The 27,180-nt window shown below is 40.9% G+C and overlaps 1 protein-coding gene across 4 annotated transcripts in view; it reads right to left on the bottom strand.

The window, feature by feature from the left end:
- GALNT11 (polypeptide N-acetylgalactosaminyltransferase 11) overlaps window positions 1–21,198 on the bottom strand; it is a 45,326-nt gene extending 24,128 nt beyond the window's left edge. The window contains exons 1-3 of one of the 4 annotated variants that reach the window (XM_041489806.1): window positions 21,128–21,198; window positions 5,090–5,422; window positions 1,237–1,360 (exon numbers count right to left, since the gene is read on the bottom strand). In XM_041489806.1, the coding sequence (XP_041345740.1) occupies window positions 1,237–1,360; window positions 5,090–5,384 (419 nt within the window). In that variant the 5' untranslated portion in view covers window positions 5,385–5,422; window positions 21,128–21,198. Of the gene's footprint in view, window positions 1–1,236; window positions 1,361–5,089; window positions 5,423–8,721; window positions 8,742–13,466; window positions 13,522–14,032; window positions 14,109–21,127 lie in introns of those variants that run through there. The other 3 variants (XM_041489814.1, XM_041489822.1, XM_041489830.1) reach the window with 3 other exon arrangements.
- Window positions 21,199–27,180: the final 5,982 nt, after the last annotated feature.

Raw genomic sequence — 27,180 nt, 5'->3', positions numbered from 1 at the left:
CTAACATGAACATAATGAGCCCAGACGTGTAACAGCTATAGGAGGGCTCAACATAGTAAATTATTTTCCACGTAACACAGACTCATAGTTAACACTGCTGCTTGCTAGAAAACAGAGGATGCTAGGCACTGAGGTGGGAATAAAAACCAGAGATCCTCAAGACAGAGAACAGAAGATAGTGAGTTTCAGCTGTAAAAACACAGTCTAGTACCCTCAGGTAGCTCAGACAGTTCAAATATGACATGAGGCCCACAAAAATACCACAGCTTTATTGGCCAGCTGCTGGAGACAGAATTGGATATCCCAGAAAACCTCCAGTGGGGCTAAATACCTATTTCCACAACCAATACTGCGATTCAGAGGGCAGATTAAGACACTTAAGTCTAGTCACTGCTGTCAGTGCAGTCTAAATAGTGTTCAGCTCACCCTAAGGCTGTCAAGTGTGTTTTGTCAGCTGAAGAGCTCTGCATGCTTCATTAACTCCACTGACTGGATCTCTGCTAATTATAATAAAAGCAGAGACAACTGACTAACAAGCAGTTATCTAAGCATCTTAATCTGCAAGATGAATCCCACTCAAAGCAAGATATCATTCTTTCTTCTCATTTTCAAAGCTTGTCCTTCCTTCTAATAGGGCCAACTATCACAAATTAATGCCATATGAAGGTGCTAGGCATAGGGGGATCCAATAAAAATAAGAAATTATAAATGAAAACCCAGAAGTATAGAAGAAAAGTTTTCATTTACTTAGAATTAGCTCAGTTCTGGGAAAAACAATCAGCAACTACAATTCATTACATTCACCCACACCGGAGAAACCACTAGAAAAATTCATGCAAGTTTATTTATTTTTCAGTGTTTGGAGTTTTTATTCTTGTTACAGAGGTGAGTTGCTCCCCTCCCCCCCACCATATGCACCAGGTAGATTATAGAAAAATATCTATTCTTTAATAGAAAATATTTAGAGCACAATCTATCATATACCTTTAGCAGCTGACAAAAAAAAATACACATCTCCAGAAATAATATTCAGTCAAAAAAGACAGAAAAGACCAAAGAACAGAAACCTTAACTTCAAGCACTCCTGTTAAATAGCTGAAAAATCCACCTTCAGCAACACATGGGGATGGAACAGTGTATGACAGAAATACCAAAAATATCAAATACTGCATCAGGTGTAACAAGTCATTGAGCATATGAAATTATACCATGCTCTCTCCAAAAATCAGCACCTACTTTGCATCTCTTGTATCAGGCACCTCCCTGTGGTATCCCAGTCGATTGCTGATAAGCATATTGAAAGCATGCTTCTGATAGCCCAAGTCTCTCACTTCCTGATCTTCTTCATTAAAAATCATTCCTGCAAAAGAAACATGCCAAGATCAGCTAAAAGACTCAAAAACATCATTTGAAAGAAATCAAGGATTGAAACACATGCTTCAACCTCTTCTAAAATCCATCATGCTCTTAAAAATCCCTCTGGTTTTGCAAAATGTGTATTTGTGCAACTATTTCTGTTTCCTCTCACAAACAGGCAGCACTTATGAGCCCTTGCAGCTGTAACAAAATTAAATCCTTCTCCAAAGACTGCTGGCTCCATTGTGTTTATTGCCTCCCTTCACTCATATGGCCTCTAATTCTTAGCACCACCTAAAACCAACATCAAACAAGCAACAGAGGATACACTTTGGCATACCATGAATCAGCATCCACCCCTACAGGTGACAGGTGTGTAATGGGATTTTTGAGTGAGGAAATACATTTAAAATTGTAGAAAAATCCACACAATAGCAGCTCCCATTTCATGCAGTTCTGAAGTCCATGATAACAAAAATAGCTATGCAAGAACTGTAAACTTCTGTTTATCTCACCTGGGACTTTGATAGCAAGTAAAACACCAGCAGAGCTGCTGTTTTTTGATTTTTTTAGCAGAACTGAAAACTGTGACTAAGCATGGCAGAAGTAACTGTTGGTATTAGGAAATGTACTGCTATAAGGCAAGATGAAATTTTCAATGCCATCCTGCCTGCCTTGACTCAGTGCCATGGGCTTCTCTCACTGAGCCACGCACTCACCAGTGTGAACAGAACCAAAACATTGTGGCACTTCACACAACTCCATGAGGGAGACAGCTGGTGTCTGCCACCACCTGTGCCTCTAGCCACTTCTGCAACAATTCAGGGAGCAGAGTGATTATTTTTTATTGTCTCTATTCTGGCTGCACAGAATGAGGTGCCTGTCACCTCTTCAGTTATTATCAAATCACACAGGCAATTTTACTGAAATTTCAGTACAAAAAGTGAGCAAAGATCATGTAAGTTATCTCCTTTCACCCTGCCCATCATCTCCATATCATTTAAAATCTGCAGAAAAGAGTTAACAAGAGGGCTCCTCGTTCACATGATACCATACTTCCAGGAAAATATGTTTCATACATTCACAGACTAATTCAGATTGAAAGGGACACCTGGTCTAATCTTCTTCCCAAAAGCAGGTCCAGCTAAATCAGAACCAGTGCAGTTAAGTTTTGAAAGCCTTCAGTATCTACAACGATGGAGATTCTACAACCTCTTGTTTCCCTGTTCAGGCATTTGACCACCATCACACTGAAAATGTTTTTCCTCTTCCATAACTGAAATACCCTCGCTCCAATTTCTTATTATAATCCCATGCACTCAGGAAGGAATCTGCCTCCATCTTCCCTGCAGCCTCCTATTCAGCTGCTGCTGACAGCAATAAAATGTCACCCCTCAGCCTTCTCTCTGAGGCAGAATAAACTCAATCCTCTCAGCCTGTCTCCATACCTCATGTTCTCCAGTTTCCACCAGCTATGCAAAAGCCAGCTAAGCTCAAGCCTGGAGAAAATGAATTGCGTTAAACACAAAAGAGAAGTAATTTTAGAAGTTTGAAATGGAAAAAAGCTTCAAAACAAGTAATCCATCTGGGCCTTTGGAGCACAGCTGTGTCTCAATGACAAAGTCTACCTAAAGGTACCAGGTGATCTTCAGGAGGGAATTCCATCCACGTTCCCACCATTTATATTTACCACTCTGTGGCTTTTAGTCTCGAGTTCAGCAATGGCGATGCAGCTGCACTGTCCAACAGCTCAAGAGTAAATGCCCTGACATTTGAGCAGGACCAAGTGGGAAGTGCTGGTAGGGATATCTGTGAGATAAATGGGGACACACCCACACAGTGTCCTGTGACTGCTGTGCTGCTCAGGGGTGAGTGCTCCCACTGTGCATGAGCTGCACTGTGGGGGTAGGAATGAGCTCTGTTTACAGTGGCAGTGTCACTCCCCCAGCCCCAGCAGCCTAAAAGGGTCAGTCAGTCCCCTAATGAACCACATCCACTCCAAAGAAATGTCTGCATCTCGTCAGTTCAGGCACCCAGCTCCATTATTCTGGCATAATCAGCGGCACCTTATAATGTGGTCACCTTAAAATGTTTTGTTCATACCAAGCACAAACTTAAAACACACCCCAAATATTTCATTCTACAATCCATCCATAGCCAACCACTAACTACATTTTTCTGATCTTATGAATATATTCAAGGAGTGCTAATATTTTTAAAAACTTCTCATAAAGAAGAGTATCCAATGCATGCAAAAGACCTGAATGATTTCAGTTCAAACAGCAGAGAGAAGCCCTTGAAAAACAAGGGGCTTGCAATCAAAACCTCATTTTAGGCTTTACTTCAGCAGTGTTATGTGGCTTTCAAAGGTTAACAAAAACCAAAAGACAGACTGACCTACCAGATGACAGTTTGATTTTGACTATCATACACCACATTTCTTTTCACTTTATTTTTTTCTTTTGTGTTTATCACTGTTCTACCCTACACAGACTTCAGGAAACCCTTTCCTACAATACCTCATCTTAAGAGCTGTCTCCTGATGATTCCTGTAGAATTTATCCTGGCACTGTAACTTGCCTTGGCTTTCACCAACCAAACCAGTCACTTGGTTTGAAGATCAAAGAACTTCTCAGCTAAAAAGCTCCATTTCTTTCCTGGCCCAGACTGAATAGTTGGAAAGAAGTGGCCACCTCTGGACTGGCCTTCACCCCACTTGGCACTCGGGTTTTTTGCAGTGAACTGAAAAACACTTGTGATGCCACAGGGCAACATGAACTGCCATTTTTCTAACATTGACAAAGGTCTAATAACCAACTCAGAAAGTGAAGTTTGGTAAAATTGTACAAACTCACGAAGCTCGTGATTCACCGTTCGTCCACAGTCATGACAGGGGACTTCACTGAGGTCTGAGCATTAAACCCTGGCTATGAAGGTTCATTTCTGTGTTCTATTTCCCAAAGCAGCAGCAGAAGCCAATACCCCAACACTTTGCCACAACACTTCTGCCTCCAGACTCAAACCAAGATTTAAGCCAGTACACAATGTGCCTGTTTGCATGTCTGAACCCAGCAGTGAATATGCTGTAAGCACTAGAATACACAAAGCATTTTATTTTGGAACACAAAATGAAACCACCTAATTGATGAAACATGCTCCAGTGAAACATACAGACCTTTGCTGGTACAAAGTAAACAGGATTTGGCTCTAACCACTGTCATCTCAATCTTGCATTGTAAGTTTGTCCCACATGCATTTCTTGTACATAAGTTATACTCCAAGCATATTCTCCAAATCAACAGGTACTCTTCATTGTTTATTGATACCATGTTATTTTTAATTACTGCATATAAGTACAGTCTCTCTGCAGCTAATTAAGGCTTATGTATTTGAGCCCAATTAAAACAGGAGTAAGATATGAAACAAGCACACACTGAACCTTCCAAAAGCAAGATTAAGTTCATCGAGGGCAGACCCTGCTGTAACCCAGTCTTCATCAACACTTACACAGCATAGATGCAAATGTTGGAGTGTATTTTGGATTAAGCACTGTAGAATAAATTTCAAGTAATTCCTAATGAAGAGAGCCACGAGTACCACCTGCATTTTAACAAACAAAATTTCCTTCATTATAGACTTTCCCCTGAGATAGTATTCTGTAAAAAAAAAAAAAAAAAATCTCAATTCTACTGTTGTTTTACTAAGTTTGTCACCAACACTAAAAACCACTTACCCATTTCAGGAGAGAATTCTATCTCCCCCTTAACTGGGTCCTGGATATGATTTCCAAAAGAGTTTCCTATCTTATTCTCTTTCTGTTGCAATTCAGGTATATGAACTGGCCCCCGTGTAAAACGGGGATAGAATTTTTTTGGAAATGGCCTCTGAGGTTCCAGCCCCTTGATGGGCACATTCTTGAAGGATTGGTTCTCTTCACTGAAGTTGAAATAAACAAAGAGCAGAAGTGTCCAGGTCACAGATGTGAAGAGGCACCCATAGCAGAAATAGCGAAGTGTGACACTTCCCATTGTAGACTCAGCATCCTTGAGGGCTCATTCTCAATTACCTGGAAAAGAGTGAAAACACACATTTTGAGAGTGCTGCCTGTTACCTTATACATTGCAAAATACATTCAATATGTTACTCCTCCATTAAATGGTTTTTAGAGCTTAAACTTCAGGCACAGACCTTCACTGTCCCATTCAAAAAGTAAACACGACCAGTTTTCACATTTAATGTGGATACCACTGCTTTAAAATATGGAGCAAACAATCACTAAGAGCCCAGTGACACACCACAATTAAAGGTAAAAATGATGAATTCTCCTCAGAATAATTATATAATTATCTCTGTTCTACAACAGTATACTTCTAGTATTCCTGCCTTGAATTAAACATGTAACTATATAATTAAATATATCTACACAGGGAATTGATTCTTCACGGATTGGTTTGGCTGGAAGGGACATTTGGAGGTCACCCTGTCCAACCCCCTTGCTCAATCAGGGCCACTCTGAGCCAATTGCCCAAGAGTAAGTCCATGTGTATCCATTTTCATAGCTCAGATCCTATCCTAAAGCATAGAATGAGAGACCTCAGATTCAAAAAAGCTACATGATTCAGTTCCTTTTGCCCCAGATTTAAGAATAGCCCTCATGAATGTCCCAGGAGTTCCAGAAAACATGGGATGCAATTGAACAACACACAGCACCAAGACAGTCACATTTACAGATAATCTTCTCCACAGAAAGAAGACAGATGGGACAGGAAAAGAAGGAAAAGCTCTAAGGCAATTTACTGCGTTCCTCCAGGCCTCTGCAGACTCCAGAAAAGCTTTCATATCCCCTGAAGGAGATGCCCATCTAGAGCTGGAAGGAAGCAACTCAGACTAGAGTTTTACTTTAGACACCCATAAGACAATTTCCCCCAAAGCTATACTGCATAGGCAAAACTCTGAAGTGAAGCAGATGAAGCTGGTGAAAAGATTTTATTTATGGGCCAGGAGAATTGGGAAAACTTTCTGGAGTTCCCCAAATGTTAAACACCCTTCCCCCACCCTGCAAAAGAAACTAAACAAAACCAACCAAAACCAACAAAACAAAACATCCAAGCAACACACAAAAAACCCCACATGCCTTAAAAACTATACAGATCAGTTCCTCAAACTGAGGGGGGAAAATGCTGACTCAAAGAATTTGATTTCTTTCATTACTACCTAACCAAAAGTAAGTCTTTCCACAGTAACAAAAAGTGAGGAAACAATGTAATCACCTTTTAATTAGCAAAACTTTTAAGAAAACAAATATTGGAGTAGGAGTCAATCATTTATGCTGATACATTTTTCAAACTACTCAAAAAGTCGGAAGCTACCGAAGTTTTCAGGTCAGTCTGGCAAAGAACAAACCAGAACATTTATGAGTACAAACAAATTATTCCTTCTCAATATGGGAAACTCTTAAACAAAGGTAGAAGCTGTTAATGATCCCAAAGAACATTATAGACACCATTTGCTTTGGCAATGTAATTCTGAGTCCTTAGTGACTTGGATCCAAAAAGAATATATGTCAAAATTCAAGCTTACATTTCCCAGACTGCAGCAGGTCATCATCACCCAAGAATAAAATATCCACAGAGTAGAGCAAAAACCAAAACCCACCCTCCTCAAAAATAATTTACCCATTGTTCTTACCATGTCAAACTCCCTCACTTTTGCAAGGCAACAATCTACAGAGCAGTTGAGCCCTAGGAGCTTAAAAAGGTCTTACAGAGGGTTTAAATCTCAGGCTGACCCTGTGCATACAGATGAATTGCACTCTCTGTGAAACAGGCGCTCTCTCTAACACTGTCACACAGAAATCTCGCTGCTTAACTGCAAGGCCATTAAATTAGGGAGGCATTGAATGCTCTGGGGCAGAAATGATTGAAGAAAATCCTCATTTTTGCTAGCAGAATAGGTTTCCCAGTTAGAGAAGTACAGATGACCAATCCCCGTGCCTCATGCCCTGTGCTAACACGACCACACCAAGGTGAACCTTGGCTCAGAACAAGCATGTGAGGCTGCAGAGGAGCAAGAGCAGACAAACAGCTATATCCTCTCATTATAATAATTCTTCCTGCTCAGCAGTCTGCAGACAATTAATGCTTCTCCATAAAAGAGGATCTGGGTCCTTGCCAGGTTCTTTTCGCATGGCCACCAGAAGGTCATCAGCAGAAAGATTTGTCCTAGCCTAACATACTGCTCCTCAAAAACTGCTAGAGGTGTTTTTCCATTCACTATGGTAACACAGATGGACAATCCTAACATGCCCTGATACTTTGGAACAGAACTGTCCTAGTAAGATAAAAATTACTATAACAGAGAAGGAACCTTCTCATTTCAGAGTTGTTTAAGGATACAAGCACTGCAGCTTGCACAGAAGAAACAAAAAAAATCTATTCTATCTGTGGTAACAGTCAGAAGACAGGCACACAGAGCAGCATTTCTCATGGATTAAATATTTCCATAGGTCCTTGCATCTCTTTCATAGCTCAGAGCTACACCTGCTGCTCTGGCACTTCCAGCCATGACAAGGTTAAAGTTTGCTGTGACTGACATCAGGCACACTCAGATTAAAGAGGAAGGGATAAATTAATAATCACCAAAGTGAGGACCCTGCTATACATTCCTTCCATCTCTAACCAGGATAAAAACTCATGCTTGGCTACTGCTACAAAGGAACAAATACAAACCAAAACTAAATAAAACCAAAAATAAAACAGCTTGTGCCCGTTCAGTACCTTGCTATTCAACCAAGACATTTGGTAATTTATTTGGCAGGAAAATACAGACTCACTATGTAAACCATTCTGAAGGTGGAACAGAAAAAAAAAGTTAACCCTGCGTATGAAAAGCACATTGAGGCTTGTTAGTTTACTTTATTCACCAACACACTTGTATTTACACAAACACTGTCCTTTGGATTTCAACCACTTCCACCATTTAAGCAGACAGAGTCATGATCTGTGTCAGAGCTGCACATTCCAGTTTTAGACAGTTTTAAATTGAGTGACTTCTTACAGATGTGGTTTAGGCCAGAGGAAGTTTCCAAGTCTTCAGCCATGTCAGTCCTGCTTGGGATCTGCCCTGAGGAACCAAGAGAACCTTTCCAGCCCTACACTTACATTTGTGTGATTGTGCTTTGTATGCATGGATCTCTGCCCCTCCTCAACATACCAAGAGACAAGAATCCCTCCACTCATTTCAGTGTGCAACAAAAATATCCACTTTGATAAGTGCAGAGGGAGAAGAGGAGACTGCAGCTGGGGACAAGGACACAGGAGGAAACATTCAGTTCACAGAGCCTGACATTCAACCCTTGATTCTTACCTCAGCCATCTCCCTATCCATGAACTCCTACCATGCAGACACAGTGAATAGAAGTCTTACTCTGTCCAATTTCCTTTCCTCTCCAGTGCTGTGAAGTCTTCTAGGAAATACATTTTTCCAATCTACCCAACAACTGTCTCAGCCTATGGATAGTCATAATATCTTGATGAGTGTCTTAAACATCCATCCTCTCCCAGCTGGTTTCTTCAAGCAGGATTTTGAAACTTAAGCAAAGTCAAATCTTTCTTTATTTCTTCCTCACTTTTTTTTCCCCCTTAAATAGAGAAAGCCTGTTCCTGAATACAGGCGATGCAAAGGACATGCCTTTCAAATCCAAAGGATCTTTCTCAGTCCTGATACATGCTGCATGAAAAAAACAGATTATATGTATTTTTAACTCAACTGCCTAAAGCTCTGCTAATGGAAGCACAGCTGGCAGGTTTGAACAGTTAGATAGAAACAACTGAAATTTTAAAAAAAGCAGAACTCCATAATTCAGATAACCAACGGGTTCATAAGAATAATTTGCACTTATGCAATACTGTAACAATGAGTCCAGTCACCAATAAATTGCTATTTGGACAGTACAGTTAAAATCCTTTTCTATTTATTTATTCAAGTTCAAACAAAAATACTAAATGCCACAAAAGAATAATCCATTATTTAAACATAAGAAGAATTGTTTCACAATGCAGCTCCTCACAAATTTTCCTGGAAAGAAACTAGACTCGAGGGTCTATCATGCATCTCCCCTTCATTTCTGAAAAGCAGTACAGCTGCCAAAAGTAAAAAAAAACACCTCAAACAATTCTTCTTTCCAAAAACTCAAGTAGTCAAGAACTTCCAGAATAAACAGAAGGCATTTCCTTTCCCTTGGCAAGATAGGAGCTTCCAGAGCAAGTAATGAATGATAACACCTTTATGTATTTTACAGGCATTCATTCCCATGCCCTGGAGATGCATGGAGTTCATGGCTGTTCACTCGGGTGTACTCAGGAATCCAGAGACACTTCAACATGACAAACACAAATCATCCAAGGTGGCAGTATCTCCTACATCAGGAAATTACAATTCAGACTGGGGGGCAAGAGAGGAAAAAACATATCTTAGAAGCTGTCTCCATCAGCATCAGCTCTGAAGAGACCAAGACTGAAAGGAACAGTATTCTGAGAATTTCTAACCAAATATTCAGCCTTTCAGTGTCTCTCTTGTTGCTCTATTTTGACTGTCATATATTTATTGCATGGCAGTTTTCCTTTGGCAAAGTCTTGGAACTGAGTTTGCAGACCCACATACCAGAAATGCCAGGAGTAAAATACTGCTCTCTAATTTCCACAAATTCCAGTACATAATTCTCAGTTCCTTGCACAAGTAGTAAATAATTGATTTTTTTTAAAGAGAACTATAAAGGTTAAATATTAGAAACTCAGTAAAAGTCTCTTGAATTCAATCAATCACAAAGGTGAAAAAGGCTCCAAGAGCCCACTGCCAGACCTGAGCTGCAGTACTCACTGTGCAATAGGCTTTTCATGCCACAGCAGCTTCTTTTAGCAGCTTTACACCACCACCATGACATTCATTTCATACATCAAGCCCAGGAACACTTACATTCATTTAATAACTGGCCCAACAAGGACACAACTGTGTTTCCCCCCACAGCCCAGGAGGGTTTGTTGTTAGTAACCTGCGCAGCTCTCAGTAACACAGGCCCCATGTGTTGGGCTTGGATATTTTTAAAGGAAGGAAAAAATGTCAACCACAATCCACAATATTTTGGCTTCAAGAGCAATATTTGCTACAGACTCTATGACCTGCCACTGCTTAAGCACTGACATCTGCTTGGATTAATGTCAACAGCTTAGTAAACACACCGTATGAGTAGATATTTCATAACTGTGCCAGAACTCATGTTTGTCAGAGGTCAAAGAGAGGATCAGACTAACCTCAAGATTTTTGAAATAGGAGTAAAAATTATTTGACAAAGCCTTTAAGTCGGCTTGTAGTTTTTCCAAGAACAGCTTTTCTTTAAAAAAAAAAAAAAAAAAAAAAAAAACAATCAGGAAAAGATAGATACTCAACTCATACTACTCAGGTCCCCTGCAAGACTACCTGTATATTTTGGAACTACACTGAGGCAAGGAACAGATGTGTATAATCTTCATTTTTAAGAAGTTTGTCTACCAAAAAACAAACAAAAAAAATCATTAAACTACTTTATCTTTCTACAGAGTATTAGGATATTTTTCTGCATGACTTTCTGTAGATGCTTATAATTTTTACTTATTCTTTGGGGAGAGCAAAACACAAGACTATAAACCAACACTATTCATGAATGCAACTTTGCTCATTTAGTAGCCTGAACCTTTCCTACATTTCTTGGCCTCCAAGATGATACAGCTACCCATGAACTGGCTTTCCAATTTACTGATGGAATCACTATCAAACAACAGCATTAACAGTGCAATGAACAGAGGCCAGATAAGAAGAAGTAGTACTGCAGTAAGACACACTCATCACACAAACAGAGATGCCATTCACACACCTTCTGCACTTGCAAAAGTATTATTTTTTTCCAGGCAACCTTTCCATTAGAATCTCTCTCATCAGGGAAAGTCAGAGTTAATAGACCAGCAAGATGAGATAAGGGACACCTCAGGCAGCTTTTGCTTCAGATCCAACACACATCACTAGGAACAACATTCACTGAATATGCAGCCAGAGCAAAAGTAATAGACACTTCCAAATAAAAGTGTTTCATGTGCTCCAGCACCAAGCCAATTTAACTCCTTCTTTAAAAACCTTCCTACAGGACTGATTTATCACTAAATTTGATCTACCTACCAGTTTCTTTTAATTAAAAACCACCATTAATTTTTGACCTTACAGAGAGATGGGTGATTGCACTTTATGAATTAAATGGCTTTTTTTGACAGAATGCAGGCAGGTAACCACTCATGTAAAGACAGGTTGGGCCTACAGGAACCTAAATCATTCAGAAGGGACAAATGCCAAGTCCTGCACCCGGGACAGACAAACTCTGTGGCTGCTGGCACAGCCTGAGCAACAGCTCTGCAGACAAGGACCAGCCAAGGCCTGGCTAAGCCCGAGCCAGAGCACAGCTCTGCAGCAAGGAGAGCTCAGGGATGGACCCACAGGAGCACAGGCAGCTGACCCAGAGGTGCAATTCCACAGCTCCCTGAGACCACAGGCAGAGGACAGCACCCAGGGAGGGATTTGCCAGTACAAGACAGACATCAGAAAACTGGAGTGAGGTCAGTAAAAGGCCACTAGGATGGTCACAGGCTGGAACAGCCTTGTGAGAACTGAGGATGCTGGGCTCCTTCAGCCTGCAGAAGAGACAGCTTTGGGATGAGAACTAAAATAGCAGCCTGTTGCTACCTACAGGGATGCTACCAAGAAAACAGACCCAGGCTATTTAGTGAGGTGCAAGGTAGGAGAAAGAACTAAAAAAGACTAATGTTAAATCATGTTAATGTTCAGTCACACCAACACTCATTCACAGAAATATCCTGTGGACCACAGGCTGTCCTCTTGCATAAGACTACTGTTCCCATTCATTTTAATGAGATGACACATTAAGATCTATTTTTAATTAGCCTCTGCAAGTCCCTTCTAAATTCAACTTTCAAAGCTTTGAGAGCTAACAGTTTAGTCATTTCAGCACAGATATACAAATCCATGTCATACCACCTAAAATAAATCCTCCTGGAATGAATACAAAAATCTTGAGCAACACTTTACAGATAATCTTAAAATACCAATAATATTCATTATATTTTAAAGAGAAAGAAAGGCACATAGATTAGTTGCATGAATTGTTGAAGATCTGTGAAACTATACTCCAAGTATATGAAGTCTGAAAAGCTTTAAGTGTTTTAGGACAAATTTAAAAATTCATCTTCTTAAGTCTTTATGTTCTCAGCCCTCACTATTTTTCCAGTGTCAAATGACTCACTCATATACTGACTTGTATTTCAGTTTTTGGGCTTTAACCAGAGATGTCTAAATATTGCATAGTATAATTTTCAAATCTATGAAATATACATTGAAATGCCTCCTCTAGGAACATAAATTTGCTTATCAAGGAATTTCTCAACTCCAGTAAAAAAGCCATACTTAGCAGGCTGCCATTCCAGAGTGTATGCAAACACTTTGGCTTTTTTATAATAAAAATGTGAAATTCTTCTTTTATCCACTCATATTTCAAAAAAAAAAAAAAAAAAAAAAAGCACCCTTAAAGAAATGTTCAAGTATCTTCTGCAGTAACATCTTCCACTTCTTTGTCAACAATAGAACATATTGGGGTTTTCCCTAATTGATAAAGGATTCCTTTCTCTCCACATATTACTCCACTCCATGAAGTGAGAGTATCTCACGAGGTCTCTAATTTAAGGACACAATTTTAATGGAAAAAACAGTTACAACTTTTGGAAAGAAAAACTTTTGTAAGTCAGGATTTCATGTTAAAAAACAGCTGAAAAGAACACCAGGTTTAGTTACAACCAGTGGTGCAACACTTCATCAAGAAAAGTAACATAATAGTGCAGCCTGATTAGAGAAAACAACTATTGGATTAGAAATACAAGCTGACCAAAATCCTAGCTCCCAGTTCTGGGTAATAAAGTGCTATACAGTACACAGTTTCATGCTGCTGCAGTGTCCTCATTCCCCTCAAAGAAAGCTTTTTATTTCCCAAAGCACAGTTATAAGAAAGAAATTCTTACCTATCCCCCTGACAAACGCTCAGGCTGCTGGGCTGGATGTTCCTTTAAGCCATCTGGCTCACAAATACATGTCATGCCATTCCCGGAGTCCTAAAAATACCTTCAGCCTTTCTTGTTGCTGACAAATATTTTCTTCTAATTCAAACAGCAAGATTTTATTTTCATCAATAAAACCAGCTCTGAAAGAAGCCACAATGTCTCCAAATAAAGCTGCAATGCATTTTGTAATACAGTCCCTTCCTTCTTCACAGAGCTTAAAAAACAGCAAGGTTAAACACCCCACAAGTTGTTCCTCATTGCATCTCTCTCACATTAAAGATCCATGCATTTAAATATTAGTTTAACAACCCTTCAGCACAATATACAAATGCAGAACGTAAGAGAGCTTACAAGGTCAACTACACACAAATAAGCTGCTTAATACCTTTTCTAAATGTTTAAATCTGCTTAGCTGTTCCTCACATTTTATGCCTGCAAAGCTCACCGAAATAACAAAAATGCAGATTCATACAAAATAATTAGATTATGACACTTTTACAGGAGCAGCTGAACTGTAAAACCCTCACCTTTTTCCAGAAGAGTCGGCACTAAAGCAGAGCAAGGTTACACAGGGAGAGCACATTGACTGCAGCAGCGGCGGTGTCTTCATTCCCAGTGAACAATGAACCGCTGAGCCAGAAACTTAACACTTTATTGCTTGCAAGTCCTGACTGGGAACGGGGTAACAAGCACAGGGTTCTCTAGGAAAACAGGACAGTTTGGATGGGTCTGAGGACACCAACGCTGCATTCACTGCTCCAAAATCATCAATATATTTTTTCTCTTTGTAGTTATTTTTCACATCTCTTTTATTATGTTTTGGGTTTTTTTCAGCTGATGCATGATCCATCTACCAATCCATGGATTTGGCAATATACACATGGTCATTTTCCTGCCACTCACATAATCAATCAGTAACATTCTTCCTCATGACTAGACCACAGTAATGCTAGAGAAAATGATCATTAAGTTGTATAAAAATTCCTGTAGTTCTCATTTTCCAAATCCCTAGGAACTTCATAAGACTCCCACATTTGAACAGAAATTTTCTAGGTATGTTTGCTGTTCATTTTCAGAAATTTTCATCAAACGTGCTTTGGGCTTTTTTTCCAGTCTTTTATTAGGAAAGTGAAAACACATTTTCTAATTCTTAAAAAAAAATACCAAAAAAAAATTCAGGCCTCGTTTGTGCAACCATCCTGACAAAAAAAAAAAAAAAAAAAAAAAATGCTGGCAGCAAATCTGTCAACAAAACAGACCTCACTGAAGGACTTTTGAGTGGGACAGTGGTAAAAAGTGGGGTTGGCCAGGCTGTTTTAAACCTGTGACTGCTAATCATGGAAACTGCACTTTGGCACAGGTTCTGCAGTAGCTCCCAGAAGACATCAACCATCCACTTGTGCAGAACTCAGACTGGTATCAACAGCTGGATACAAAAAATACACAAAAGACATCTGCCAACTCACACTGGAAACTTCCAAAGACTCCACCTGAACACGTATGAAATGCAAAATGGCTGCAATTATGTTACTATTTGTACTAGAGTGTTACAAACTGACTTAATGAGAATTGTTACATTGCACCTTATCCTGCAGCCTCAGATCCCAGAATTCCTAGACATCTGTGCCTACTCCCCACAAATCATGCAAGACACCATTTCTCTTTCTCCATGGTTTTCCTTTTCAATAGGCAGAAATTTATATATAAGTACTTGGTTCAGTCAGACCAGAATCAAACATCTTTATGGAGCCTGAGTAACTGATATAAACAAAAGGATTTATTTGTGTAAAAAACCCAACAACAAAAACCAAACACAAACAAACAAAAATATAAACAGTAGATGAAATGTAGCCCCAGAATTCACCATGAGGTTAAAACAAGTTACAGTTTAAATCCCTAGATCGCCTCTAATAGGAGAATATTTAACTCATGCTAAACTGCTCAGAGTTAACCCTGTTACATGTCTCCATGCTGTTAGGGATAGAACTATCTTAGTGATTTCCTCAATATACCAGATCCTGTGTTTTTTCATGTGAATGGCCATTGTTAAAAAAAAAAAAATTAGAAGTGAAAAAATACTAAAAGCATGAGTTGAACTTAATGTCCACCTGCATTTCTCATGTCCAGAAACAAACATTATTTGGAGTTTTTCACTCCAAGCTTTAGCACAGTCAACAGTATCCATGCCATCTGGAACTTTCATTTTTCCCCAGTAAGAAAATCTGAGATAAACCAAGACCCTACAATCTTCTTGCTTTGGATTCATTTTCTCATCTGAAGTTTAAAGTATTTTCTGCACACAGGTTTCTCTCTGTGTCTCTAGACATTAATAAAAGAGAGGAATCCTAAGGATATAAACCTACTTTCTGTTCTCTCTTCAACTCACTGACTGCACCAGGACAGGTACCAGACCAAGCCAAGAAACACTCTGGTTGAAGAGTTTGTTCTGCTGCAGATTTTGATGAGATTCTCAGCAACTCAATGTCTCAGCTCTCTCCTCATGCATTGAGGAAAATACCTTAATTGTTGGATCAAAACAAGTCACTAGCAAAAACAGATTGTACACTGCCTGTAAGGACAGCAAACTTCTACAAGTTATGCCAAAAATTAATTTTCTTAGGCTTTCATTCCTTCTCTGTGATCTTACAGACTAAGTCTTTCCTTCTCACAAGAAACCCCTTTGAGGAAAGGGCTGTGGACCACTCCTTTTCCATCCCCTCTTGGTCACTTTTCTTCTACTTATCTATTGCCAATGTTTCTAATGGGAAAAAAATACTCAGGATTTTGATGTTGAAATCATGGATGTTGCAACAAAATGAATAGCAGATCAAAAATACATTTTCCCCCTTGAGTAGGAGCCATGCCTCCCAACACTCTGCTTGCACAGAAGGTTAATGTGCAATCCAGAACTTGGCCATCTCCTGGTTTATAGGTGACGAGTCTCGACATCTGCTGACACCAGAGATAAGAGATTCATGCTAACTGACAAAATTAGGGTATTTCAGGAAATTGAAAACTAAAGAAAATACTTCTAGAAAACATATTCAATAACAAATATGAGATATATCAATAGAGACAGTGGCATCCTTTGTTCTTGATGTTATGCTTGAGGAACTGGCAAAATAGCCAAAATACCTACAAAGATTGATTCATAAGGGGTTTTGAATCAAAACAAGATAGTTTGTGCTTCCTGGAAAAGTATCTGTGTTTTAATTAAAGCCACCTCCAAGGTTTAAAGCGTCCAATTTAATTCTTGTCTGCACAAGAAAATCTGTGTCATTTAGCCAAGCAACATTTGGATGGTTTTACAGAAACTAAAAAGACCTCCATGAACATGCCTCTAACATTCATTAAGTATTTGCTTAAATCAGTCTGGCACACAGCAACCCTTCACTGAGGTACCTTCCTTCAGCATGCCTCTGCAAGTTTATTAGCTTAGCCTGTCAATTTAAAATCTGACTTCTTAAATGGTGCAGTGTCTCTGTAGCTGGAGTCTTGGGAATGACAAGGAGTTATTGCAGGTAGGCAGTTGCCCCCCAAACTGCCACTCATGCATATATGCCTTCCCATTCAAGCAGCAAGAGGAGTTACTTTTGTCCTGTTCTATGGCAAGAGAGGCTGGAGCACAAATGTGAACAGTCTCTGTAGAAGAGCTGGTAAGGTAGAACTTGTCAGCCACAGCCAACTTCAGAAACACAGAACCTGCAATGCCACTACTGCCACGAGACACAAAACCACAAGAGCTCACCTGCTCCCAGCTGAACTTTGAGCCACAAGGACATCAAAGACCTGTGAGCACTGTGGGGTAGCAGCTCTGGACTCTTCCCTGGCCTGCACAACTTCTTCTTGCTCACCCTCTAAAGCACAGAGCAGGCAGCAGCAAATCCTACATCAGGGGTCTCTAATCCGTGTCAGCAGTGGAAAAGCTGATTCACCCCTGAGCACTCTGTTCCAGTTTCAAACATGCAAAGGATCAGGCTGCCAAGCCAGACTGCACAAGAAAGGGCTGAGATACAGCACATAAAACACATGTTTACAGGCACTTTAATCCATGCTCTACATTTCAGTATCACCATCAGTTATTTAATCTACAGATTTAGCATATTTTCACATCTCAGGGAATAAACTCAGAAGTTCCTACAACAAAAAATCAGAAATTTAGTATGCTTGGAGTCAATTTTTGAATGAAACAGTATAAACAGCTTCCTAATTTTCTACCTTTTCTGCTGCAGAAAAGTATTTTTAGTTTTCACAGAGTCTTCAAACAGAACATTTACAGTAATTCTTACCCAATGCTGACTCACATGAGAAACACGCTAGAACGTGGCTGAAGGATGTGATGCATACAACTCTTACACAAAGAGAGCTGAACAAATGCTTTCACTCATGCTGCAAACCCTGCTTGATCAGCCGAGACCTCACCACTGACACTACTTTATACATTAACACAGTAGCTGCAACAGCAGATGATTTCATCTCCATAAACCACCATATGTTTAGAAAAGAAACCTTAGATAAGAAGACAGTTTATCTGCCTCCCACACTCTAACAGGGATTCAAACAGACTTCATCGCTGTAATACTTTTTGAGAAGGGAAAATCAAATTTATTCCTGCACTTGAAATACAATATACTTTTACTGTGCAACAGCAGGCAGTCAGGCAGTATCTCTCCAAAATGAATGGTACCAAAGGACATTGCTTGATTTTGGGGATACCTTTAGCTGCAGTATCACCTACCAGGCAGATGCAACTTTTTAGGTGAAATACAACATACTTTTACTGTGCAACAGCAGGCATTATCTCTCCAAAATGAATGGTACCAAAGGACATTGCTTGATTTTGGGGATACCTTTAGCTGCAGTATCACCTACCAGGCAGATGCAACTTTTTAGGGAAAGGTGACAAACAAGTCTCAGAAAGGAATGAAGGAATGATTATAATCTTGGAAGTTTACTTTTTCCTTTCAGTGGAAGTCTCCCTTTACTTCTCTGCTTCAAGTTATCAACACACAGCTGCCACAGTGCCAAACTCAGCCTGCTGGTTGCTCTGACTGCAACTGTTCTACAGGACCTTTAATTAATGTAACCAAAGAACCATCCTGCCTCTGTTCTTTTCACCCCCACAGTACCCTGCTCTTTCTCACTGGAAAATCCCAAATCCTCACTTTTACCGTCTGCTCAGACACTTCTGACTTCATCCATGTGACCCCACACCACACACACGCCTTATACCTACCAGTAAAAACTTGAGGTTTGCATCACTTATTGTGAGGAAGCCTATTTTCTGTAGATAATTTTTCAAAATACCAATAATTTATCTTTATTCCCCTTGCCCTTCTGTTTTCAGGCTTTCTGCCACCTGAAGTGCTTCAATCACACCTACTGTCATTTTACATCACTATGAAAGTGATCAGACTCACCCATTCTCATAAACTACAGTCACACAGAAGCTTTTCAGGAAGTCTATCCAGTGCTACTCCTGTGCATAATGAAGTATTGATTTGCATCCTCTGAGAATGTGATTAGACAGTAGAAGCCAGGCCACAGGCCCTGAAATCCGCAGTCAGACTCTCTTCCAGCAGAACAAATGCCACTTCCCCTGCTGGCATCCTCATCTGAGGCTGGGAGACGAAGGCTCATTAGAGCTGCACTGTTATTTCTTTCCTTCCCTGCTGCAGAAGAGCTCCTAAAACTCTGCAGGAGCTTATCTTACCCAGAAAGGAGGAAAAGCTTATGCAGGAGGCATGCACTTCTTCAGAGACAGTTCTACCAGGGGAGGCCAATTGCTTGTTAATCAAAAGCCTCTTATCTGGAACCACCTGGACATTTACACTGTTCTAAAATGAGGCCTAGGAATCCCAGCTGGACTGTTTCACATATTTAGAGGTTCTCTATGGGGTAGCATGGCAGAAACATACTGCAGGAAGAGATTGGTACCATCCTTTCCTGGGCACAGTCTGCATTTGGATCAGCTTAAGCTAATCAGAGATACCCAGGAATAGTTTCCTATTGAGATGACATCCATAGGAAAGGAAAATAAAAACAGATCCTAGCTCATAAAGCATGCAAGAACGCTTAATGTAACTTACAGACTACTCTTTCTAAGGAAAGAAGGGATTTGATCCTCCATTGAAATACATTTTCCAGGGAAAAACAGCATGTTAGCAGAGTGCTAACAACCCTGCCCACCTGCACAATTACTCTGCTGGCACTGAGAGATTTCACCCTTCCTTTGAACAGAAAGCAATGCTCCAAATACTCTGGACCAAATTAAGAAAACACTGATTGTTTACAGAATAGCAACAAAGACAGGGCATGAGATATTATTTTTTCTTTGGAAGACTAGGGGCTGCAATTAATTACATAATTAAAGTCCTGTAGGGTCTATTGCAGCTGCCCTGCAACTGATATTAAAAACAACTCAGGATACAGCTTGGCAGAGATGCTGTAATAGAGCATCAGTGTTCTAATTACTTTCAACAGCAGTTTTAAGACACCTGTGCCGAAGTGAACAAAGGTGAAACAGCTGTCTGGAAAGGTGGATTCTAAACACAATGCTTGCTTCCAGTACCACATTACAGCAGGGTATTCTGACCTGCCAAGACCCCCACTACAAGTAGCACAGAGCTTTTGGTGGTTTATTCAGATCCATTTGTTTTCTTGCAAGCAAGGGACCAGAGAACCTTTAATCCACCTTGCAAGTAACTTTGAGACAGTCCATTTGCTCCAGCATGTTCTGCAGCAGCTTTCCTTACAAGCTTTAACATAGACACAAAAAAATAAAAATACCACATGGCAAAAATGAACTGACTAAAGAGCTGGAGACCAGCCACAAAGAATAGCACATATTTGCTAAAAGGAAGAGAGAAGCCTCAGTGTTGCATGTAAGTATATACTGAAGAACAAGGGGGGAGCGGAGGACGGGGGGCAGGAGGGGGAAGAGGGAAGAAACGGTTTTCAAATAAATTTCCCAGTCATAAAGGAAAGAAAGCTTTAATACTTCACGGGGTCACAGAGCACTCCAAAAAGCAATGCCTGACCTCGCCCTACAAACGAATCAATGAACGGAGCAGAGCCAGCAACACCAACACGTAGCGATCCTCACGTGTCAGGTCAGATTTGCAGAGTTTCACTCTACCTGTAGCCGGGCTGCTGCTGCGCCTTCACATGCATTCAAAGAGTATAAGAAACAGTAATTACGTTGTCTCCCATCCCGTGTAGCATACCCTGCTGCAGCCCCTCGGTCTCCCCCGGGGTCACGTTAAACCAGCCCCCAGCAAGGGGCCGGGTCAGGCGGGGAGCCGGCCGGGGCAGCCTCCCGCTGTCACCTCACCCGAGACCCGAAGCGGGGCAGCCCCGCACCGCACCAGCCCCTGGGGCTCAGGAACCGCTGCCTCAGGGCAGGCGGGAAAACACAATCATACCGCTACGTTGGAAAAGACCTCTGAGATCATCGAGTCCAATCTACGACCGAGCACCACCGTGCACAGAGAGCCCGATGCCGCCGCTGACCCCGACCCGCACCCCCGGGCTGCCCCTCACCCCGGCGCCGGTTCCCCCACCGGGGCCGCCTCCCCTCACGCCACCACCGCGGCCCGTGTCGCGCTCAGCCCCGCACTCACCGCGGCGGTGGCATCGCCCCTTCGCCCGCCCCGCGCCCGCTGTGGCGGCGTTGGCGCCATGTGACCGCTGCCTCCTCCTCCTTCTCCTCCCTATTCTCCTCCTCTTCCTCCTCCTCCTCCTCCTCCGCCGCCGCCATGACAGGCGGGGCTGGGGCAGCCGGAGAATATGGCGAGTCCTGAGGGGTAGAGCAGAGGCGCTGTGGCGGTGTGTCCTGCATCCATTTTGTCGAGCTTTGAGGGGAATCAGGAGTGCAGGGCTGTGGATGTGCGGCTTTTACTTCTCTCCTCCCCTCAGATTTGCTCTGAATGTCTCTGCTCATCCCACCGGGTTTACTCGGTGTCTGGCAGCTCTCTGAGACGATTAAAGCATTTTCCAGCCCCTCGAAGTATTTGTTTCGGGCTTTTCGGCCTTAAATGGCCCCATGGAAGTACAGAGTCACAGAATTGTTTGGGTCCCATCCAGCCCAACCCTGCCAAGGCAGGTTCACATGGAGCAGGTGTCACAGGAATGTGCCCAGATAGGTTTGGATGCAGTGAGGGAAGACTCCATGACCTCCCTGGGCAGCTGGTACAGTGCTCTGCCACCCTCAGTGTAAAGAAGGTCTTACTCATCTTGAAGTTAAACTTCTTGTATTTTAGTTTATGGCCATTGCTTCTTGTCCTGTTGCTGGGCATCACCAAAAAGTCCGGCGTCATCCTCTTGACAACCCACCACTGAGAAACTTCTATGTATTCGTGAGATCCCTTCTCAGTCTTTAAACTGAACAAGACCAGTCTTTAAACTGAACAGGACCAATCTCCCCTTGTAAAAGAGATACTCCAGTCCCTGTACTTTTCCTGGGGCTTTGAAGGGGGGAAAAAAGGCGTGTAGGTCAGGCTGGTGGAGGATGTCTGGGCTGCCCAGCCATGGATCCCTCACCCTGTAGGCTGAGTTGCTGTGGGGAATGTGAAGGGGTGCTTTCTTCAGCTGGAAGAGGGAGATAGCAGGAAAATTGCCACAACTACACTGAAATAACCTGAGATTGGCAGTTAATGTGCTTCCATAGCGACGAGATTTACATCCTCACAGGTGGGGAGTCATGCTGAAACCTCAGATCTTTGATATCTAGAGTAAAGGGTCAAACAACTGGCTTGCTAAACCCACCACACCACAGATCCATCTTTGTGCAGGACTGACTTGGCAGGTGTCATTTCTCCAGGCAAAGGGGTGAAACTGGAAGGCATGTTGGGTTTGTAAACCCCAGTAAGGTTTAAGAACAAACTAATTGTCAGATTTGCATGGCATAGTCAGGACTGGGAGCTTATTTTATAAAATACAGATTACAGAACTTGAGCTCCTGAATGACACTTTGAAGATGGCAGATTTTATTTTATTGAAGTGGAAATTAAACTGGGTTGACACATCCAAGCCCATTCTTTGGTGGATATTGCCCTCAATATCCAGAGATTATGGCAAGGTGCTTTATGATAACAAAAATATAGCAGAACCCAGAACCTGTCAAAAAGCTGTAGCTGCAGCATTAGAGTACAGAGGGCAAAAAGGCAATCCATAATCAGAAGCTGCAGTGAGAGAAAAGGGAGTTACAGCCTGTGGAGGGGTTAGTAGGTGGATGGCTAGGAGGTAGCAGGGATCAGGATGAAAGCAAGGTGCAGTTAAATGAGATAACCACACAGTCAGCCCCCCATCAGACAGCTTTCCAGAATTCCTGCTTCATAATGGCTAACATGCACCTTTGATCTCATAATTTAGCCCAAGGACTGCAAGTGTGTGTTAAGCTCTTTTAGGTAAAAGCAGCCTCAGCATATATGATATCTGTTTTTTGCGGAACCATTATCCTGGAAGTCCTAATTTGGCCAGTTGTTGCCCACCTTGTAACTCCAGCTATTTAATCTCTTTTAATTCTTATTGATAAGAATTTCCCTGGTGCTTGGATTATCATTTTATTAACAGAATTAATAAACCTATACTTTTTTGTGTCATTTAATATAAGGTCTTTGAGATGTGTTTTACCTCTCAAAATTCCTGATAATCTGTCCAGCCCAATTGCTTAATAAGATCTGTGATAACTCCTTAGTGTTAACTAATTGACCCACTTCCTATGTGCTCACAGCAAGAGGCAAGAACTCTTATAACAGTCCTGGCAAGAAGCCATAACCCAAAGTAATCCTGTGTCAGTGTGGGTTGGGGTCAAAATTTGGGTTCCATATTTACTCAAGCACTGAAATTTCATTTCTATTTTTGACATGTCTTGAACACAGAAATTACATAAGAGAAATGGACAGTCAGGTACAAAATATATTCTTTAAGTCCTGTCTCTTATCTTAGATTGACCCATCTACTTCGTGAAAAAGGAGGCAAATGTCCCCAAAACCAAAGAGAATTAATGTGTATTGTTTTTTCCAAATCCAGATTGTTCAGAACAAATTTCTCCAGCTGATGTGTAGTGCTTGTTGACCAGCTGTGATAGAGAAGACTGGAGGAAACTCCAAGTATTCTTTCAATAACTGGGAGGACTTGCATTTGTTTCAGTGGTTTCCTGTTGCAATTGTTTGCCTACAGGCTGTCTATGAGTGAAGTCAGTCTCCACATCCCCTAACAGAGTTTCTAAGTGATTCTGGTTTTGAGTGGCATAGAAAAGCCCTTGCAAGTGCTGGAGAGTTTATTTGGAGTGTTTGAGGAGCAGGACATTTGTCTGGTTGCTCTCAAACCACTTCCTTCTTATTGTTACTTTTGCTGAAGACCACTTGACGTGGTTTTTTTGCCTGCTTTCCCAAGGAAATAAGGTCAAATGACAACTCAGAATATGTATATGGGTTTATCTGTTCTGCTGTCTCTTCTCAAGTGCTTCTGAAATCTTGGGCTGTATGTATCAAATTTGACAGTGGGTGGAGATCTCAAAGGGATATATTCTAAACAGCTTTGCAAAACCAGATGTCTGAATAGGAGAGACTCATCCACCACCAAGGAAAAGCCTGCAGAACAAAGACATCCCACATACCCTTAAATTTATTAGGAGCACTCAGGAAAAAATCTATGGAGCTCTTGTGGCTCATCTATTGAAGGCATCAGTTCTGTGCTTTGGAGCAGGTGAAAAGGCAAAAAGGATGTTAAGTATATTAAAACCAGAATATAGAACAAGATGGGAAGATTTGTAAAATCAAAAATGCTTGCACATCTTGAATATTGTGTGGAATTCTCCCTAAAGCACCAAGGTAGAGAGAAAAGCAATGAACTGATTGGAATTTCTTCCTTAAAAAATAAATAAAAGAAGTGTTGGAATACACTTGAATGGTTTAATTTGGAAAAAGACCATGAAGGAATATGATTGCGATAGCAGTCCAAAAATCTGTTGTAATAGAAAAAATGAATTCTGTATTTCTTATAGCATAAAATTTAGATGTCCTGAGTGGAATTTCCAGGCAATAAATTTAAAATAAATAAAAGAAAGTATGTTTTCTCTAGAGTTACAGTTGTAAATTGCTGCAAATGTATCAGAGAAGCCAAAAGTATAAATGTTCTCATGAGTGGATTAGAAATGGAAATGAGAAAAATGCCCACTGAAGCCTCTTAAGCATAATGCTAATGCAGCTGCCAGCTGAGGAAATCTCCAAGTAAAGGGGTGGATTCAGCCAGCAGATTAAGGCACCTAAATTTGGTTTTCCATGTGTAGGTGTCTCCATGTGAACCAGATGTCTAAGCTCCCCTTATACTCAGCAGAGAATTAATGTGAGATTTAGTTACATAAATGCAGGCACCGAGTGCCAGTTTAGGCACTGAGGAATTTTCTACCTGGCCTCCTGCTCCAAGAAACAGCAGGTATCCAAAAAAGCTGTTCTGGCTGAAATCTCACGTGGAAGTTGTTGGTATCTCAGTCCACCACGGTTGTCACTGAGCACAGATGGTTGGCAAGATGAAGCCTGCTCATGGTTGCACAGCAAGCTGTTCAGACCACCTCCAGGCAGATAGATCAGTGTACCCTGAACAGCTGAGCAGCTCCTTGCTCCATCAGCTGTACTGAGTAGTTCTGTATCGACTGCACGAGGAATTTGCATGCAGATGAAGACACTGGCATGGGGACACTTCGGTCTAGGTGTCAGAACTTGTAGGTTTTGCCAGGCTGTACAGAGGGAATATTGCTTAGCTTTTCACACTGTCTCCTGAAGTTTCCTTAGCTAGTCAGACCAGTGAGTTGATTCAGCAAGTATCGATTTGGGGGAAGAATCCAAGAGATTATGTATGAAAAGCCATCCTAAATTACTGTTGGTAATGAGGCTTGTGTGACGGATTAGTGACAGTGTGTTGTATCACGGTACATGGATATGGAGTGACGCTTGGAACACAGTTACATGACTCCCTCAGCCTGGAAGACACCCAATGGCCAAGAGTTCTGGGGCAGCCACAGGTACTGCTGCTGACACCCAGAATGGCCAATTCTTAATGGCCATTCAATCCTGTAGCTGAAAGGGATTTTATTTTTTTTTTCTTCCACAAAGGGAAATCAAAATGAATTTGGTTGATGGCACGCTTTGCACGCTGTTGTCTCTGAATCAGACCAGTTAGGTCTTGTTAGATTAGCACAACTTGTCTTAAAAGAATTTAGGCTAAGATTCAGGGCAAAGAAGTCAAAAAGAAGAATAACTAGAAAAGCCAGATGATAATTAAATGAGTCTTGGAATGCTGAATCAGTTTTTTCCTCAGTCTCTCATGCTTCAAATTATTTACATTTTCTTGTTGGAAATACAAAACTTTTAGCACTAATGCTGTCCTCTGGGGCTGATGAAAGTTCTAACAAAACAAGTCAGCAAGCTCAAGAGTTTCTTTTTTGGACATCCTACAACAAGCTGTGAAGCCTTTTTCAAACATTGAGCACGATGTGTGCTCCTACACATTTGCTAATTATTGACAGAATGCTTTGATACTGCAATAAATAATAACAAATAATAAATAATGAGTTCTTCCTTCTAGCATTGCTGGTGTCAGGAGAACATTGTGATCTCAAATATCCTGCTCAGACAGAGATGAGAGCAAACCTGATACATTACAATAAACAGGTTCTCTCCCTTTTCCCATACACAAGACACAGATAAGATCTACAAACCAGCTAAATATATTAACCCATCCTAATGAAGAAGGAAACAACTAGTAAGCTGGAGTAATGAGCATGTGTGATGTGGCCCTAAAATGTGCAGGAATAGGAGGAAGGAGCCAGTTGTGTGACATACAGTGCCTGGGAGAATTCACAGATCCAAGGATCTTGCTAAGAGTTGTTTTGTCTTAGCAAGGGATTGCAGTACTGAACATACAGACAAGTATTGTCATGCTCTCTTCAATTCCCTTCAAATTTTTGTCCTTCATTTTCCAACCCAGTTTGCAGTACTGAGCATACAGAGTAGTTGTTATGCTCTCTCCAATTCTCTTCAAATTTTTGTCCTTCATTTTCCAACCCAGGCTGTGTTATTTTTCTCTTTAATCAAAAGATATCTCAGCCTCTAGCCCCAAATTTGTTGTACAATAGGATGCTGAGCCATTTTGCTTTTTCATACTGGAGGATTTTTCCTGCATTCTCAGGAATGGGCTTTCACTTTCCTAGAACTGAGAAATGCATAAAAAGGATGTATGTGTAACAAGGAAAGGGTGGTTATCCGGTAATATTCATAGTTCCATTTTAGATCTATTTTTCCCATTGGTTTTATAAAATTTATAAAATTATTCTGATTCGCACTAACTGGGGGTAGTTCCTGCTTCTCTGTAGGAATTTTAATCACAGTGGTACCCTTCTTTCTTTTCTTCTCTTCCCTCCTCCAATTTGTCTTTTTTTGTCTGTTTCAATAACACATCCTAAAAAAATTTCACAACTTGACAATTTTCATGAGCAATCAGACAGTGATTTACAAACTTGTACTTTGAATCATTCTTCTTTTTCAGAAGCCTGACATATGTTTGCAGTAAAATTCATCTTTGTATTGTTTTTTCAAAGAATATGTGAAGTTCAGGAGTAGTTGTGTTTCCTACCTTATGCACATATGAGAAACTGCAGAGGAAATTATATTCT

The sequence above is a fragment of the Pyrgilauda ruficollis genome, unplaced genomic scaffold (assembly GCF_017590135.1).
Source record: "Pyrgilauda ruficollis isolate IOZ18807 unplaced genomic scaffold, ASM1759013v1 scaffold12, whole genome shotgun sequence".
NCBI classification, from domain to species: Eukaryota; Metazoa; Chordata; class Aves; order Passeriformes; family Passeridae; genus Pyrgilauda; species Pyrgilauda ruficollis.
Note: the sequence above shows the minus strand (reverse complement) of the source record. Positions and strands in the feature narration are given on the sequence as shown.